Source organism: Daucus carota, chromosome 7 (assembly GCF_001625215.2).
Source record: "Daucus carota subsp. sativus chromosome 7, DH1 v3.0, whole genome shotgun sequence".
NCBI classification, from domain to species: Eukaryota; Viridiplantae; Streptophyta; class Magnoliopsida; order Apiales; family Apiaceae; genus Daucus; species Daucus carota.
This window is the reverse complement of record NC_030387.2, coordinates 28,919,000-28,938,606: the sequence shown is the minus strand read 5'-3', so window position 1 is coordinate 28,938,606 and position 19,607 is coordinate 28,919,000. Positions and strand designations below refer to the sequence as shown.

At 30.5% G+C, this 19,607-nt stretch overlaps 1 protein-coding gene across 1 annotated transcript; it reads right to left on the bottom strand.

The window, feature by feature from the left end:
* Window positions 1-535: 535 nt before the first annotated feature.
* On the bottom strand, window positions 536-19,321 carry LOC108194856 (uncharacterized). Its single transcript, XM_017361794.2, has 6 exons — window positions 19,093-19,321; window positions 15,845-15,993; window positions 5,893-5,982; window positions 2,968-3,095; window positions 1,750-1,891; window positions 536-976 (listed from the first exon to the last, which is right to left on the bottom strand). The coding sequence occupies exons 1-6, from the start codon at window positions 19,319-19,321 to the stop codon at window positions 536-538; spliced, it is 1,179 nt and encodes a 392-aa protein (XP_017217283.2).
* Window positions 19,322-19,607: the final 286 nt, after the last annotated feature.

Below are 19,607 nucleotides of genomic sequence, written 5' to 3'. Positions count from 1 at the left end.
CATCACAAGTGCTTTTCTAATCACTATACCTTGAGATCAAATATACTATTTTCTATGTAAAAAAGGTATCTTTTTGGTCTCACCATATTTATTTGATCTTATTATTATATTTATTTTTCTATTTCACTTTGTTGATAATTGTTATTTCGCTAAGATCACAAAGTTTTAAAAGTAAACATTATATATAAATATTTATTTAGAAGAAACCATCTTCATTTTTATGAGTGAAAACACGAGTTTATTGGGTTGAAAACCGTACATTTCACCAAACAATTAATACATTTTACCATCATTTAGTAATAAGCATAAAATACATATAAATTGCATATATTAATATCTTGATTTATAAATAAGACCATATCACCTCATAATTTGATAAGAACTTTATTTTCAAAAGATGTAAACGTATTGCTCATCATTAGATTAACGGCTCACAATTACAAGAGAATTAAATGGGTCTTAGAAAAATTAGAAGGCATAAATTTATTTTATTTAACATATAGGCGTTGCTAATTTGTAAGGCATACAAGCCTGTTTATTGAAAAAAAACACGTTGAACAAATATGGCGGTGTCTCTGCAAATTGGACATTTGGTGATCCTCCTCAACCATTTCTTTATACATTTCATATGATATTGATGTCCACATCGAAGATCTCCAACTAATTCCTCAGCTGCATACTCATCCTGACATATGACACATATATCAGGTTCACCCACATGAGGACGAGGGTTTTGTGTTTCTGACTCATGGGTTTCCGTATGATCTCGGTGTTCGTCCTCCTCGACCTCTTCCTCTGTGGGTAGCATGTTGAGATCAAAAGGATGCATGTTGAGATGAGGAAGAGGGGGAACTGGTGTAGAGATAGTATCATCTGCATCCCTCACATGAGGGTTTTGCACTTCATTAGAAAGCAGCAAAACTTCTGCTTCCCTGTCACCACTTCTTCCCATTTGTACCGGTTCATCATTTGTAACCTGACAAACAATAAAAATCAGCTAGGTTGACGATTATTTCCAAACTGAAAGTTTGAAAAGAAGTATATATAATCTTAAACTAATACAAGTACAAAGTAATATTCTAATAATTTTAAAACATGCCTGCATCAAATATATCCAAACAACTAACAAACTAACAAAAGTAAAAATATTCTTATATTCAAATATTATATTCACTATATTTACTTAATCTTTTAAGATAAAAGCAATACTCATACATTAGAAAAAAATAAAAATAAAAATAAATACATACCTAAAGTAGCACATCTCTTTAAATGACTTCAAATTTATTTCGGTTAATTTTTACAAACGTTTACAAAAAAATATTTAATTGCTAAATATCTTTAACTAATTTTTACATATTATTAACTTCATATTTTTTTGAATAAATATTGAATTCATATTTTTAAAATCAGAAAAAACACATGGATTAATAAAATATTTTTCAATAATATTCTTTCATTAATTATATTATTTACAAAACAATTTCATAAAAGTTATAAAACCTTTTAGTTCGGCCCATTAGAATCATACATGATTACAAGAGAGCTTCAGATAACAAGCTTAGATACTAAACAAAAAGCAAGTATAGGAAGATATATGTTAAAATACCTAACAATAACCAACAACATGATAATTCACTGTCATGCCTATAATAGGTGATTAAAGGGGATATAGAGTATTTACATCACCATAAATAATGAATTATTATAAAATACAAAAGAGGATATTAATGGTGTACGTTGTATTACCTGACCAGAAGGATGATTGAGTGGTAATTCTAAATAACTAAAGTTTAATATCATTCCATAGCTTGGTTGACGTGGGTGGTTGTGAGACTCTTCATGTTCAAAATGGTGTTCACTGTTGGAAGTTTCCATTGATTGTAACTTTCTGAAGCAAATTCAAATTTAACTGGTTTTATATATAGGTGAGCGGCGGATTTGTAGGACAATGTTGGTTTGATAGGGCAATGTGTTATGATTATATAGGCGGCTAATTGGGCCTTTTCAATTTGGGCCCATGAAATTAGAAAGATAGTTTCTAAATCATGGGTTGTGCTACCTTGTCCACTCACGCTTCCGATATAAACATCTTGCTAAGGCTCGGAGTGTTACCTATATTTTTGATGTAACCAGTTTTCGGAGTGTTACCTATATTTTTGATGTAACCAGTTTTGAAATTAGCTCCTGATTAAGTAAAGGTAATATGAGTAAATTCAAGGCATCAACGCTTGGTACAACAAATGTGCATGGTAACAAATTATGTGTACTAGTACTTTCATAACTATTGAGATATAGTCACAACTACGGGTCATTTTCAATTTTTAGGTAAATTTAAGTATTTTTCTATATCATCCTTTGAAACTAAAAATAATCTTTTTTTTCCAGGTCGGTCTTCATTATTCCCCACTTCCTACCTTTCTATCCACATTATTTTCATATTAGTCGAAATATATACTAATACTAGTCTTAATAATAAATATATTAACCAATTAATTATAATTACTAGAGAAACGGGTCTTAGAGAAATTAGGAGGCATAAATTTATTTTATTTAACATATATGGGTTGCTAATTTGTAAGGCGTACATGTCTGTTATCGAAGAAAAACATGTTCAACAAAAATGGCCGTGGTTCTGCAAATTGAACATTTGTTGATCTTCCTCAACCATTTCTTTATACATTTCACATGATATTCATGTCCACATCGAAGACCTCCAAGTAATTTCATATAGGTTCTTGGCTAGGACTTGTAGTTGTAGCATTTATAATTGTTCCCTCTGACAATCTGCTGCTATCAACTCGTCCCATTTGCTGAAAATATGAATTATATAATCTGACAAGTAGCTGTAGTTGGGGATCAAGTGCTCTTCGGGTCCTAGAGACTTCCTCCTACAAGAATTCAGAGACGAGGAAGAAAGCATATTAGATATAAATTTATGCCATGTGAATATTAAACATGAGTTACCTTTGGCTTGAATATATAGTAGCAGCTGCATCCCTCACATTAGGGTTTCGCGTTTCATTAGAAAGCAGCAAAACATCTGCTTCTCTGTCATCCCTTCTTCCCATTTGTTCCCGTTCAACATTTGTAACCTGGCAAACAATAAAAGTCAGCTAGCTGGATGATTATTTTTAAATGAAAATTTAAAAAGAAGTATATATATGCTTGAATTAATACAAGTACAAAGTAATAATTAACAGATAAGGAATATTTCAAGTTGAATATGATGAAGTAGAAGTATACTAATACTTATCTAAGAACCAGTAGTTAACAAATAAGGAATACGGAGTCATTAACTTAGGGAAAACTTTGTTATCGAAGTTGAAAGAAACCTCCAAATTAGCAACGTTTTATCATTCACTACATAGGATGCACGCAATCCAGTGAAAAGGGAAAAAAAAAACAAGAATCTCCACAGAAGTTAATCAAGTAGAATAAGATCAAGTAGTAGGAGCACTAATATTTACCTAGTAGTTCACATGCATGTAACCTCTCTAGAGATACCATGACATAAAAGCAAACCCCACAACTTTTGTAATACATGATTCTGACCACTGTGCGAACGTAGACAGTCGAGTGAAATCCAACTCTCCGCTCTGTTGCCACCCCAATACCCCTAACTCTAATCTAAGTAATAACTCACTTTTGAGTTGGAGGCACAAGGAAACTAGGAAGGAAGGAACGCGGGGCGGGCCACCCACCTTCGAATGGTGTTGGTCCTACCTCCAACGGACAGTCAACGGACCCGCTTACGGGAGAGCTGATTCGCTCAGAATTTCTGGCCGGCCTGGCCTCGAGGAAGTAAGAGATCTTTTTTGTTTGTTTCGAGAAATATATCTATCAATTCCGATTCTTTCTTGTCGTAAATATTCTCAAACAAAGAACAAGTTTTTATAGCCCACTATGAAATTTTTTATAGCCCACTATAAATCACATTTGATTTTCTAATCAAGGTGTTTTATATAATTATACTTGCTAACCCATTTAAGATAATATAATTAGCACCTCCCCATAATTAAAAACTACCTAATTGCATGGAGTTTGAGATTGAGACTGAATTTAGGCAAATTGTTTGGCAAATGTCTCATAAAAAAGAAGAAGTGAAATATGTCATTTTGACTAGAATTATCTTCCTATATATAGTGTGTAGGAATTAATATTGCAATATTAGTATTGAGGCATACAATGAATTCCTAACCTAAGAAATGTGATCTAGGTAGTATCTTAATAAATAACAATTTTTTTTTTATTATCATGGTGAATTAACTACCAGAAATTCAAAAAGTTTCATTCTCTGGAGTTTTTATATAAACATTGACACCAAATAAGAGTTTTTTTATGGGCTGCTATGTCATTCCTAGCTATCACCCTAACTTTCATTTCCGTTATATTTATTAGAACTATTTTTTTTAAGTTTCTCTCATCGCCAGGACATGAGATGGTTTTACATCATAATGATGTACAAATTATACCATGATTGGTATTATATCATAGATAGAAAAAATTACATGGAAAATAATATTCGATCTTTATCAAATTATATATATATATATATATATATATATATATATATATATATATATATATATTGCCTATTTTATTATTTTATGTATTTTTTTGTTTCAGTTTGATAATAATTGTTATTTTGCTAAGATCCCAAATTTTAAAGGTAAATATTATATTTAAACATCTAATTAGAAAAAACCATCTTCATTTTTCATGAGTGAAAACATATATAAGTTTATTGGGTTGAAAAACATACATCTCACCCAAACAATACATTCTACCTTCATTTAGTAATAAGCGTAAAATACATATAAATTATGGATATCAATATCTTAATCTATAAATAAGACCATATGAGAGCACATAATTTGATAACAAATTTATTTTCAAAGAGATGTAAAATCATTGCTCATCACTGGATTAATAACCACTTATCATTACAAGAGAAATGGGTCTCATAGAAATTAGGAGGCATAAATTTATTTTATTTAACATAAATGCCTTGCTATTTGTAAGGCATACAAGCCTGCTTATTGGAAAAAAACAGGTTCAACAAATATGGCCGTGGCTCTGCAAATTGGACATTTGTTGATCCTCCTCAACCATTGCCTTATACATTGCACATGATATTCATGTCCACATTGAAGACCCCCAACTAATTCCTCAGCTGCATACTCATCCTGGCATATGACACATATATCAGGTTCTTGGCTAGGACTAGGACTTGTAGTAGTTGTTGCATTACAATATCTTATTTGTAAATGTTGCATAATTGTTCCCTCTGACAATCTGCTGCTATCAACTGGTCCCATAATTTGCTGAAAATGTGAATTTAATAATCTGAAAAGTAGCTGTAGCTGTAGCTGGGGATCAAGTGCTCTTGCGGTCCTAGAGACTTCCTCCTACAAGAATTCAGATGAGGAAGAAAGCATATTAGATATAAATTTATGCCATGCGAATATTAAACATGAGTTACCTTTGGCTTGAATGACAATATTGGCAAAATGATTGAGGTTCAGGGCAACTTTAAGTGGGTACTAAATCAAGAACAAAATTATAGAAAAATTTTAACAATGGAAAGAGGGAGATGAAATTACTTGAGGAGAGTGAATTTGAAGGGAAGGATGATTATTCTGGAAGACATGCATTGCCCGATGATCTCTGGGTTGTCCATTATCTTCTTCTTGTGTGGGTGGCATGTTAAGATCAAGAGGATGGAGGTTGAGATCAATAATAGGGCTGACCCGAGTGGAAATACTAACGGCTGCACTTGCTTCACCCACATGAGGACGAGGGTTTTGTATTCCTCCTCTTCCAATTCTTCCTCTGTCGGTGGTAGCATGTTGAGATCCGTGTAGAGATAGCAGCAGCTGCATCCCTCACATTAGGGTTTTGCATTTCATTAGAAAGCAGCAAAACTTCTGCTTCCCTATCATCACTTATTCCCATTTGTTCTTGTTCATCATTTGTAACCTGGAAAACAATAATTAATACAAATACAAAGTAATAAATAATTTTAAAACATGTATGCATCAAATATAGCCAAACAAGTAACAAACTAGGTAAATTAAATATTCTTATAAGCAAATATTATATTAAGTATATTATTTACTTAATCTTTTAAGGTAAAAACAATACTTATACATTAGAAAAGATAAAAATAAAAATAAATACATATCGAAAGTAACTCATCTCTTTAAATGATTTCAATTTATTTTATATTAATTTTACAGATGTTTAAAAAAATTATTTCTAAACATCTTCAACTAATTTTTATATATTATTGACTTCATATTTTACAAATTAGAAAAAACACATGGAGTCATTAAATATTCTTTGATAATATTCTTTCATTAATTATATTTAATAGATAATATTATTTCATCAATTAAATTAAATATAAGATATTTTAATACAAATTATAAAGCCTATTAGTTTGGCTCATAAGAATCATACATAATTACAAGAGTTTTAAAATAACAAGTACAAATACTAAACAAAAAACAATTATAAAGAGAATAATTCACGGTCATGCCTATAATAGTTGTTTAAAGGGGATAAAGAGTATTTGCATCATGCTATAAATAATGAATTAGTGAAAGATACAAAAGAGGATATTGGTGGTGTAAGTTGCTGATGACTGAGTGATAATTCTGAATAACCATCCTCTAATATCATTTGATAGCTTGATTGACCTGGGTGATTGCTAGACTCTTCAACCAATAGTTGGTGCCCATTGTTGGAAGTTTCTGTTGATTTGTAATTTCTTGAAGCAAATTTAACTGGTTTTATATATAGGCGGCAGATTTGTATCCTGTAGGACAAAGTGGGTTTGATAGCTAGGGTAATGTGTTATGATTATATAGGCTGCTGATTTGTGGCTTGTAGGACAATGCGGGTTTGATAGGGTAATGTGTTATGATTAAATAGGCGGCTAATTGGGCTTTTTCAATTTGGGCCCATGAAATTAGAAAGATAGTTTATAAATCTTTGGTTGGGCTATCTTGTCCTAATTAAGGCTTAGAGTGTTACACATATTTTTGATCACTACAAGAAAAGCGGTTATTTTCGACCGGCGGCTATTTTCGACCGTAAACGGTCGAAAATAATTATTTCGACCAAACTCGGTCGAAAATACTTCCGGTCGAATTTAATTGGTCGAAAATATTTCCGGTCGAATTTAGTTGGTCGAAAATAGACAGAAATTCGACCATTTTTTTAGTTGGTATAAAATTTTGATGGCAAAATAAAGGGGGGAAAGTTCCCGCCCAAAAAATTTCAACTAATTTCGACCATTTTTGGTCGAAATTATTAATTTCGACCAAAAATGGTCGAAATTAATAATTTCGACCAAACATGGTCGAATTTATTTTTACCACAAAATTAAGGGGGAAAGTTCCCGCCCAAAAATTTTGAGCGGGAAAATTACCGCCTAATTCTGTTCAAAAAATTTTGAACTAATTTCGACCATTTCTGGTCGAATTTATTATTTTCGACCATTTCCGGTCGAATTTATTATTTTCGACCATTTCCGGTCGAATTTATTATTTTCGACCATTTCCGGTCGAACTTATTATTTTCGACCATTTTTGGTCGAATTTAACAATTTCGACCTTTTCTGGTCGAATTTAATAATTTCCACCAGAAATGGTCGAAATTATTAAATCGGCCAAATATAATTGAAATTATATTCTTTTTTATAAAATCACTAATGTTGCTAGTTTATTACAAATTCTTGCATTGATCAACATAAAAATTAAAACAAACATGAATATCTTTATTATGTGTTGTCATAAATTTTATTTTATTCAATAATACATGATATGACCGGATTGATGCTGATTAGAAATACTAGTTGACTATTAAAATCTTATATCAAATAAAATAATATTTTATCAAACTTTAGGAATATTACTAAAATATATTGATAATAATTTTTTGCGATCTGCTCAGTGATAATTATTTTTTAAAAATTCAAATGACAATTCTAGACTAAACGCTAGTACAAAGAACTAGTCAAACTATCAGTTGACTCTTATAATCACAAATCATATTAATTTAATATATTTTGAAATTTTAGAGATATGACTAAAGTTAATCAATCTTAACATCTGTAAGGTTGGATCATCGATAAATATTTTAAAAAAAATTCAAACTACCAAATCACGAGTATACACGATTTAGATATAATAGTCAAATAATCAGTTGACTGTTATAATCTCAAATCATATAAATTTAATATTTGTTGAAATTTTAAGAATATGATTAAAATATATCGATCTTAACATCCATAAGGTTGGATCAACATCCATAAGGTTGGATCATTGATAATTATTTTTTTAAAAATCAAATTAACAAACCAGGAGTATACAATATTTAGATGTAATAGTCAAATTATCCATCGATTGTCCAAATCTCAAATCATATAAATTTAATATGTATTGAAATTTAGGAATATGACTAAAATATGCTGATCATTACATCGATAAGGTTGGATCATTAATAATTATTGGATCATTGATAATTATTTTAAATAGTTCAAATTACCAAACCAAGAGTATACAAGTTATAGATGTATTAGTCAAATTATCAGTTGACTGTTAAATTTTAAATTATATAAATTTAATATTTATTGAAAATTTTGGAATATGACTAAGATATATCGATATTAACATCAGATTGGACCAAAATAGGATTATGCACTAGAGATGTACTAGTAAAATTATTAGTTGACTATTAAAATTTCAAATTATATTTGTTTAATATTTTGTGAGTTTTAGGAATATGACTAAAATAGATCGATCTTAACATCTATAAGGTTGGATCATTGAGAATTATTTTTAAAAAATTCAAATTAACAAATTAGGAGTATACAAAATTTAGATTTACTAGTCAAATTATCAGTTGGCTGTTAGAATATCAAATTATATAAATTTAATATTTATTAAAAATTTAAGGGAAATCTACAAAACTACCTACCTTTTCTTTAATTATTTACAAAAATACTACCTTCCAGAATTATTTTTAAAAATACCTTTTCATAAAATTGTTTTTTCAAAAATACTGTTTGCAACTTTTGCAACCTCATTTGCAACTAGCCAGCCGTGTTGCAACCTCTTTTGCAACTTCATCTGCAACTGAATTTCTGATTTCAAGTTCCAGTTTTCAAATGTCATTTTCGACCTCATTTTCGGAATCGATATATATATATATATATATATATATATATATATATATATATATGGTTGAAATCAGTATTTGTAATTGCATATATGGTTGCATATGGTTGTATTCAGTTGCATATGGTTGCATTCAGTTGATTCTATTGTATTCTAATGGCCCCGCCAGGGGCACACCATATATCTGTTGTTACTTACAGTTTTCAGTTGCAAAAGTTGCAACTGAGGTTGCAACTGAAGTTGCAAAAGTTGCAACTGCAGTTGCAACTGAAGTTGCAAAAGTTGCAACTGCAGTCAACTGAAGTTGCAAAAGTTGCAACTGCAGTTGCAACTTTTGCAACCTCATTTGCAACTTACTGTTTTCAGTTGAACTAGTTGCAATTGCAGTTGCAACCGTTGCAACTTTTCATTTTTATTTGCAACTTTTGCAACCTCATTTGCAACTTTTACGGCTGCGCCGCCCAAGGTTGCAAATGAGGTTGCAAAAGTTGCAAATCGTATTTTTGAAAAAAAATTTTTATGAAAAGGTATTTTTAAAAACAATGAAAAAGATGGTAGTATTTTTAAAAAAATGATTTTACAGATGGGTATTTTTAAAAAGATCCCAAAATTTAATAATATAACTAAAATATTTATTAATATCAAATTATATTAATATTAATTTATATAAAATTGTTTTATCGATAATTATTTTTAAATAATTCAAAATAACAACCGGGAAATAACACTAGTTAGAAGTATTATATGAATCAAACTTAATAATTTTCTGAAATTTTAATAATACCACTAAAATATATTAAATCCAAAAAGTTTGGATACAAGCTTAAATATTAAAAACAAAAACTTATTAACCAGTTTTTGTCATCTGTTCATTGTATAAAAAGGTTAACTTAAACTCTCAATGAGCTCCCCACATACCTTTTCTTCAGTGTCGCCCGCAGCAATTCATACATACATGATACAACAAGCTATACACGCCCGACGGCCCGAGGTACCCCTTCTCTCTCTCTTCCTCCATATAATCTCTCTGCAGCTATATTTTTAAAACTCTTCCCGGTTCATCTCTCCCAAAATGAACGCGGTTCAGTTCCCGTCGCTGTGGAGCTAATGGACTTTTTATCTTGTTCATGGAGCAGGTCTTCTGTATAGTCTCTAAAAATCCTCAAAGCTAACACAGTCACCAACGACTTTGTCGAATCCTCCGGCACCGTTTTGGTGAATATCTCCGGCGCCGATGATGAAGAGGCCCCTGTTTCCGGCAACCCCTTTTCGTTTGCCGATACCGTACATATACATACATAAGTTCGTATGTATGTTCAACTAAATTGTAGATACAAACAAACTTATTTATGGGTTTGAGTTGAGTTTAGTTTATGCTTTGTTTTGTTTGATATATGCTTTGTTTTAAACTTCTTTGGATTTTTTATGTATAAGTAATACTGGTGTTCTTCAAGAATCATGTTACTATTGTTACCTTAAAATTAAAGAGATTGTTTGTTGGTTTTATGTCTTAGTTTCTCATTCATGCTGCATTGTGCAACAGTCTGCTGTATTTTTTTTTTAAAATGTGGTATGTTAAATTCGACCGGATTTGGTCGAATTTAGCATGTATAAATTCGACCAATTTCGGTCGAAATTATACTTTTTGGCGGCAAATTTGAATTTTTTTGAATTTTTGAAAATTTCAAACTTCGGTCGAATTTATAATTTCGACCAAATATGGTCGAAATTAATTTCGACCGTATTTGGTCGAAATTAAATATTTTCGACCGGGTTTTTAATTTTGACTAGCTTATATTCGACCAACTTTTTCCGGTCGAAAATAATTAATTTCGACCGTTAACGGTCGAAAATAGCTATTTTCGACCAGATTTTGACGGTCGAAAATAACCGCTTTTCTTGTAGTGGATGTAAGGAGTTTTGAAATTAGCACCCCATTAAGTAAAGGTAATATGAGGAAATTCAAGGCATCAAAGCATGGTACAACAATCAACACATGTGATAACAGATCATGTGTACTAGTGATTTGATTAACTAATGAGATGAGATATAGTCGTAAACACTAGAATTTTTTCTATATCATTCTTTGAAATAAATATAATCTATTTTTTCAAGTTGGTCTCCATTATTTCCCATTTCCTACCTTTCTGTCAACATTATTAAACATTAGTTGGAATATATACGTATACTAATATTAATAATAGTGAAGATTGCGATGATGATGTTTATAATAATAATAATAATAATAATAATAATAATAATAATAATAATAATAATAATAATAGCAACAACAACAACAAGAAATGATTTTTATATTATTCACTAATATATTATTCGTATTTTTATAGCTTGATTTTCTTTTCAAAATACTAACTGTGCTCATCATGTGTGAGTTGTGGACACAAAAATAATTTGGTCTATGACTTAGTAGATCGATACTCATTCATCATAACCAATTCAGAACAAGATATTTTTTTACATTGAAAATAGTATATTCGATCTTTATCAAATTATATATATATATATATATATATATATATATATATATATCTTACCTATATTATTATTATATTTGTTTATTTATTTCACTTTGTTGATAATTGTTATTTTGCTAAGATCACAAAGTTTTAGAGGTAAACATTATTTATAAATATTTAATTAGAAAAACCGTCTTCATTTTCATGAGTGAAAACATAAGTTTATTGGGTTGAAAAACATACATTTCACCCAAACAATACAGTTTACCATCATTTTGAAATAAGCATAAAGTACATATATATATCATGGATATTAATATGGATCTTAATTAATTTATAAATAAGATAATATCAGAGTTCATAATTTGATAAGATATTTATTGTCAAGAGATGTAAACTAATTGCTCATCACTAGATAAACCATTTATAATTACAAGAGAAATGGGTCTTAGAGAAATTAAGAGGCATAAATTTATTTTATTCAACATATATGTCTTGCTAATTAGTAAGGCATACAAGCTTGTTTATTGAAGAACATGTTCAACAGAAATGGTCCAGGCTCTGCAAATTGGACATTTGTTAATCCTCCTGGGTTAGTTGCACCTGAGACATCCTGGGTTGCTCTCTGCCGCATCCCTTTTTTTATCCAACATCACCTTCCTGCCCTGGCACTTAAACGGCCATATCAGCTGGGGCCCTAGCATCGAAGGGGATTGCCTTAACAAGCTTACTTACATGGTCCTCCAAAGATTTATCCTCACCACTAATGCCCAAGGATACTACAAAGTTGTCTATACAAATCTTGAAACAATTTGTGGTTGAGGCCACAGCCTCGTATATTGCCTTCTTACCTGAAGCTTGGGCATTAATTGCCTTCTTTGCTTAGGCCTCATCAACACTCTCTGCCTGTTTGGTAGCCTTCTCCAACTTTACCTTGAGATCACGCCTTTCCAGATGATTATTTGAGGAGACAGCTGACATATGATCTCTGTGTTGACAGCTGGAGTGCGAATAATAACGGCTGAATCAGCATCACCCACATGAGGATGAGGGTTTTGTATTTCTAACTCATGGGTTGCCATATGATCTCTGTGTTCCTCCTCATCTACTCCCATTTGTTTGGGTTCAAGATTTGTAACCTGCCAAATAATAAAAGTTAGCTAGCTAGATGATTGTTTTAAAAATAAAAATTGTTATATATAGAAGTATTTGTATGCTTGAATTAATACAAGTAGATGGTAATATTAAACTAATATTATTAAAACTTGAATGTATCAAATATAATGACACAACTAACAAAATAATAAATTAAAAATATATATTAATATATATCCAAATATTATATTGAGTATAATTAAAAATTTTATCGAGGGAATAACAATGATTACAAATTAGGTCATAATTTTTTAAATAAAAGTAAATACATATCAAAAGTAGTTCTGCTCTCTAAATGATTGTTGGACTTATTTTAGACAAATTTTAACTAATTTTTCTTGATTAACAATTCTAACTAATTTTTAAAAATTCCTGACTTGCTACTTTATAAATCTGAAAAATATATGGAGTAACAAAATATTTTTCAAAATATATATCGAATATAAAACATATTAAAAATTTGGAAACTCACCGTCAATATTAAAAAGTATACATGATTATAGGAGAATTCCAAAACAACAATTTCAAATACAAATTAATAAAAACTATATATAAGGAGGGGTACATTAACATACCACATCACAACCAGCAAGAAGATAATTCTCCATCATCCAAATTATAGGTGTATAATCCCGTAAAAAGTCTTTGAATCTGGAGAAAATAATGAATTATTGAAAGATATAAAAGAACATATTACCGGTTTACATTGCATTATATTGAGAGATAACACTAGATAGCCATCTTGTATATGATTCAATAGCTAGGTTGATGTTGGTGCTTGTTGATGGTTATTGTTGGAGTTTGGAGTGCTCTGTAAGTAACGGCGTACGATACAAAGGGGTTTTTGTATAAACCGCGCAATTGCAGGGTAATGTAGAATACAAAGGACAATATGCTATGCTTATATAGGCAGGGAACTGGGCTTTTTCATTTTTGGGCCAATGAATAATAACTTGGGTAAAATTGCCAGCCCAACTATTAGCTAAATATTTTGAGAAAGGTAGTTGTGAAAAACTTCTAATATATCCGAAACTAAAAAAAATTAGTTTTTATTTCTGATATTTTTCATCCAAAAATTGCAGATTTTGAAAAATGTAGTTCTGAAACTTGGTTCCAATATATCTGAAACTAAAAAAGATAGTTTTTATTTCTGAGAGGCGCCACCTACACGCCACTCGCTTCTCCTATATTGATTTCTCAACTTCCTCTATCAAATTTGTAGAAAAATTATAATCTTATTTGTAAAACTATAAAACTTAACAGTATATTAGTGTTCTAAAAAATCGGGATTAATTGCCGATTAATCGCTAGCCGGGCGGAAAACGTCTTGATTATAATTCGTTAATCAGACAAAAAAACATTGATTGAAAAAATTGGTGAAAATCGGTCAAAATTTGGAAAAATCGATCGAAAATCGGTCGATTACAAAAGAAACTATTTTTTTGTTTTTTATTAAAATATATCAATTTTAATTTTATAAACAATTAAAAAGTAATTAAAATTAAAAAAATATCAAAACTATTCAATTATAATTTTATCGATTATGAAAAATTATACTTTAAAATCAAATTATGTATGATACACAATTTTTTTATTAGATTATGCCATGTAATTATGGAAAATACTTAAAATTATACATTTTTTATGTGCTAATATATATACATGTATTTTTTTTATTTGTGATATGTAAATATTTTTCTATTTTGATTATATAAAATTATAAATCTATAATATATATATATTTAAAAAATAATATTAAATTGATTCCGATAACAATCCGATTAGTCATTCCGATTAATCCCCGATTATTATATTAATACCTAGGCAGTGCTTTCACCGACTAAGTCCGATTTCCGCTTATTATAACACTGCTTTATATAGATGATAGTTTTTGTAATTGTTTTACCAATTTTAAATGATAGTGACTCGTTTAAAACTTTAAAATGTCACTGGAGGAGTATAGAGCAAAATTAACATTTGGAGGCTTTTTTATTTATGTTTCAGTAAATAATTTATGATCGTCAATGGTAAACACCGGAATACGAGGTACTGATCTTGTCACAAACAAATGTGGCCCTCAACGAGTGATTAATACAGTTTATTCTGAAATGTCAGGACGGGAAGAGTAAAATCGGGCAGACTGCAGTATAACAATTGTTGTACTATTTATATATTTATATATGTATTCTCTTGTTTCAAGTGTGGCTTCTGGAGTGTTTCTTCCTCTTTAAGACAACAGAGGCATAAGCACTTGACTCAAAAACAAGAGCTTGAAAATAAAACAAGAGAAATGAATTTATATATGTTGGTGAAAGCATCTTCATTCTAAAACTGAAATTAGTTGGCCTTGACACTTGACAGTGAAGAACATAACTAAGACATCTAACAAAATGTACAACTCTGGAACCATCCTCACGCATAAGTAAAAACGTATCAAACCTTTTCCTAAAACTCTCACGTTGTCTGTACATTCAAGAATAGTTACCCTGTAAAGCAACATTCTCTGCAAAACCCTGCCAAGTGGTAGTCACGGGGTTCATCTTTGATGTGAGCTACATATCATGTTCGCATCAAATGTTTGTTTTTATAGTTCTATGTAAGCTTTGCCTGGACATAACTAAATATCACTCTCACAACCTACACGATTCAAGGGATGTGAATAAGATTGTAATTCGAGTCAAGCTGCTCGGCCCGAGATATGAATCTCACAAATCACAAGCAGACCAATGTTTAACAAAAAGTACCCTCTTTTCATCATTTAATTTACTTACAAATTTCAATAACCTATATATACGCATTTGCAATACAAAACACATAACTGGCTTAAAATTTAAGTTATCCAGAAAGATAATGGAGTAACTTAATTACAACAAAATCACCTCTAAATCATATTTAAAAAAAATCGCAATCAAATCACGGAACAAAAAGATTAGCAGACAGGCTCGAAACTAATTAGCATTTCGAATATCGAGTCAAATCTTGCAAACCGTGCTAAGTTATCCAAAGATCAGAGAGAATACATACAGGCTGATCAGAGACAGAATTGGAATCGACATGGAATTGAGAAACGAGAATAGCATTAGGTATCCCACTCTTGCCTTCACAGCCACCGCCGGAGAGAACGACGTGCCTGGTAGTGTCGATCGACGGTGGAGATTCATCGGAGTCTTCTTCTGGAATTAGCAATCACCATTATAATCCACCCTTGTTATTACAATTCAGATTATTGATTTGGGTTTTGTGTTTCTGAACTTTTCTCCGGGTTTTCCTGTTGAAATCTGTAATTCTGTATACACATGTAAAGTGTGTGAATGCGCTGGAGCTTTTTTCGTATTTATTTTATACAACACTGACACGGCCCGTTTGTTTAACAAAAACAACTCCTTCTCACTTCTGATTCTCATGATTCGTTTGTGTAAAGGAGTGAAACACTTTTAAGAAAATGAGAATGCTAACTTATCTCTTGTAGCTTCTGCTTCATTTCAAAACATTTTATTCTCTAGTTTAAGAAAAAATTCACTTCTTTTAACCTTGCTCAAACGGCCCCTGTATCTAACTCGGAGACTAAAATTTTAGAAAAAAGATCGTTTTGATTTTTAATTTATTTTTTTGTTAAAAAAAATAACATTTTAATTTTGGGTTTTAAACTAGTGATAATTGATGTATCGAACATCACAATATTTCACCAAATCAATTTTAGAAAGATGATCTTATGATTCTTAGTTTCACATTTTAATTTTAGTTTACGTAAGATCAAATACAATTATATTTTTTTATGAACAAGCAAAAATTCATCAAAATATTGAAACTATTGAAACTTAGCCAAAACAAACTTTCGAGCTGTCAATTACAACAATACTGTGAAACAAAAAAAAACTAATTATAATTTGTCATTTTGTTTTCAGATCGTTTACACATAAAATATTTAAATTCTTAAATCTAAAAAATAATACAATGACATCTTGAGCAATTCAAGCTATACCAGTTGTGAAATTAGTAGCATCACAATTAAACTTCATATTATCAATATTCATTACTATCATTTACATCAATTGATATTGGAGTGACAAATACCCCAAAATATGAACAAGATAAGGGTGTAATCGTGCCGAGCCGAACCGAACACTGCGAGGCTCGACTCGAGCTAGATTAAAAATTTCGTGCTCAAGCTTGGCCGAGTCTTAAATTTCAAGCTCAAAGCTCGACTCATAAATAATTTAATATGTTCGATTACTGTCTTTCCCGCGCTTAGCTTTCTTCACCCCACCGTGAGGCTCCTTCGGCGACACCGCCGCGAGTTCCGGCCAGCCCCCTTCCTCGTTCTACCAACTCAAAGTCAATTACACAGTTCTCTAAATCCAAAATTTGTTACAAACCCTAATTGTATAGCAATCTAATATTATCAGCTTCCATTGAATCTCTAACCCTAGCTTGCAATTTATTAAGGATGAATATATTAGGCTTACAAGACAAGTTTTAACTGTATAAAGTTTTTTTAAAAATAAATAAATATACAGCCTGAGGTGTGAAGAAAGCAATAAGGCCTACCATAAATTCCGCCATTAAAACTGACGTAATACTTTTTTAACTTATTTAGAGAAAGAAGAGGAAATGAAAGTGTACTTTAATTTCAGAGTTGGTTGAGCAGGGGTTTCTTCCTTGTTAACAAATATATCTTCCTGGCTCACTTTCTTTACCTCCCAATTTTTTTGTTTTGCAAAAAGAAACACCAAACTCATTTTTCCTGAGTTTTTATACTACCTCTTTGATTGCAATTAGCCTTTAAAAATTGTTATAATTAACTCTTAATTAATTATTTTATTCACGTACTTGGAAACTTGCGATTATTACAGATTTGACCTATAAAATAGTGACAACAAATTTAGGATTCATCATTTTGTAGTACTTATTTGCAATGCATTAAGACACTGTTAGAGATGCTCTAACTTGACCATTCTTTCAAATTCAAAATACTAAACATACTCCAGATCGGTCATATTTTGACACCGAATATAATTTGATCATATTTCCCTAACTCCATGCTATTTCGTAACCCATATAGAATAAGAGTATTGTCTAAATAATTCACAACAATCAAGTGCACCATCGTTATGTACATTCTAGGTCGATATAAAGCTTCGTCATTGAATCTCTAGTCATCAACCCAAGACTTTATTTTACGAAGTTGAAAGAAACCATCAATTCGTACTATTTTATCATTACATATGATGCACCTAATTCAATGAAAAGAGCGCAAACAATAATATGTGCTAAAGGTAATCAAGTAAAATAAGACCAAGTAGAAGTAGCACTAATACTCATTGAAAAACCTGTAGTCAACAACCAACCTCAACTTCTAGAAATACCGTCAAATCATAATTTTTTTTTGATAATACATGAATATGACCACGCTATAGGGAAGATTCGCAATAAAAGAATCTCAAACAAAGAATTAGCTTTTACAGCTCAACATGAATCATCACAAGTGCTTTTCTAATCACTATACCTTGAGATGAAATATACTATCTTCTATGTAAAAAGGGTATCTTTTTGGTCTCACCATATTTATTTGATCTTTATCAAATTTTATATTTGATCTTTATCAAATTTTATATATATATATATATATATATATATATATATATATATATATATATATCTTACCTATTTTATTATTATATTTATTTTTCTATTTCACTTTGTTGATAATTGTTATTTTGCTAAGATCACAAAGTTTTAAAGGTAAACATTATATATAAATATTTATTTAGGAGAAACCATCTTCATTTTTATGAGTGAAAACACGAGTTTATTGGGTTGAAAAACATACATTTTTCACCAAACAATTAATACATTTACCATCATTTAGTAATAAGCATAAAATACATATAAACTACAGATATTAATATCTTAATTTTTAAATAAGACCATATCACCTCATAATTTGATGAGAACTTTATTTTTAAGAGATGTAAACTTATTGCTCATCACTAGATTAAGGGCTCACAATTACAAGAGAAATGGGTCTTAGAGAAATGAGAAGGCATAAATTTATTTTATTTAACATATAGGCGTTGCTAATTTGTAAGGCATACAAGCCTGTTTATTGAAAAAAAACACCTTCAACAAATAACTCTGCAAATTGGACATTTGGTGATCCTCCTCAACCATTTCTTTATACATTTCATATGATATTGATGTCCACATCGAAGACCTCCAACTAATTCCTCAGCTGCATACTCATCCTGGCATATGACACATATGAGGTTCACCCACATGAGGACGAGGGTTTTGTATTTCTGACTCATGGGTTTCCGTATAATCTCGGTGTTCCTCCTCCTCGACCTCTTCCTCTGTGGGTAGCATGTTGAGATCAAAAGGATGCATGTTGAGATCAGGAAGAGGGGGAACTGGTGTAGAGCCTGCATCCCTCGCATGAGGGTTTGGCATTTCATTAGAAAGCAGCAAAACTTCTGCTTCCCTGTCACCACTTCTTCCCATTTGTTCCGGTTCATCATTTGTAACCTGGCAAACAATAAAAGTCTGCTAGGTTGATAATTATTTCTAAACGAAAGTTTGAAAAGAAGTATATATAGGCTTGAATTAATATAAGCACAAAGTAATATTCTAAAAATTTTAAAACATGCCCGCATCAAATATAACCAAACAATTACAAACTAACAAAAGTAAAAATATTCTTATATTCAAATATTATATTGAGTATAATTACTTAATCTTTTAAAATAAAAAAATACTTATACATTATAAAAAAAATAAAAATAAAAAT

Bases quoted from the DNA above. Each gene is read 5' to 3' on its own strand.
- LOC108194856 (XM_017361794.2), bottom strand. From the start codon at position 19,321: ATGGGAAGAAGTGGTGACAGGGAAGCAGAAGTTTTGCTGCTTTCTAAT. The intron at 5,983-15,844 runs GTATGTATTCTC...ATTGTTTTCCAG, and splicing joins ATTCTGTCTCTGATCAGCCT to GTTACAAATGATGAACAAGA. The intron at 3,096-5,892 runs GTGAGGGATGCA...ATTGTTTGCCAG, and splicing joins ATGAAATGCAAAACCCTAAT to GTTACAAATGTTGAACGGGA.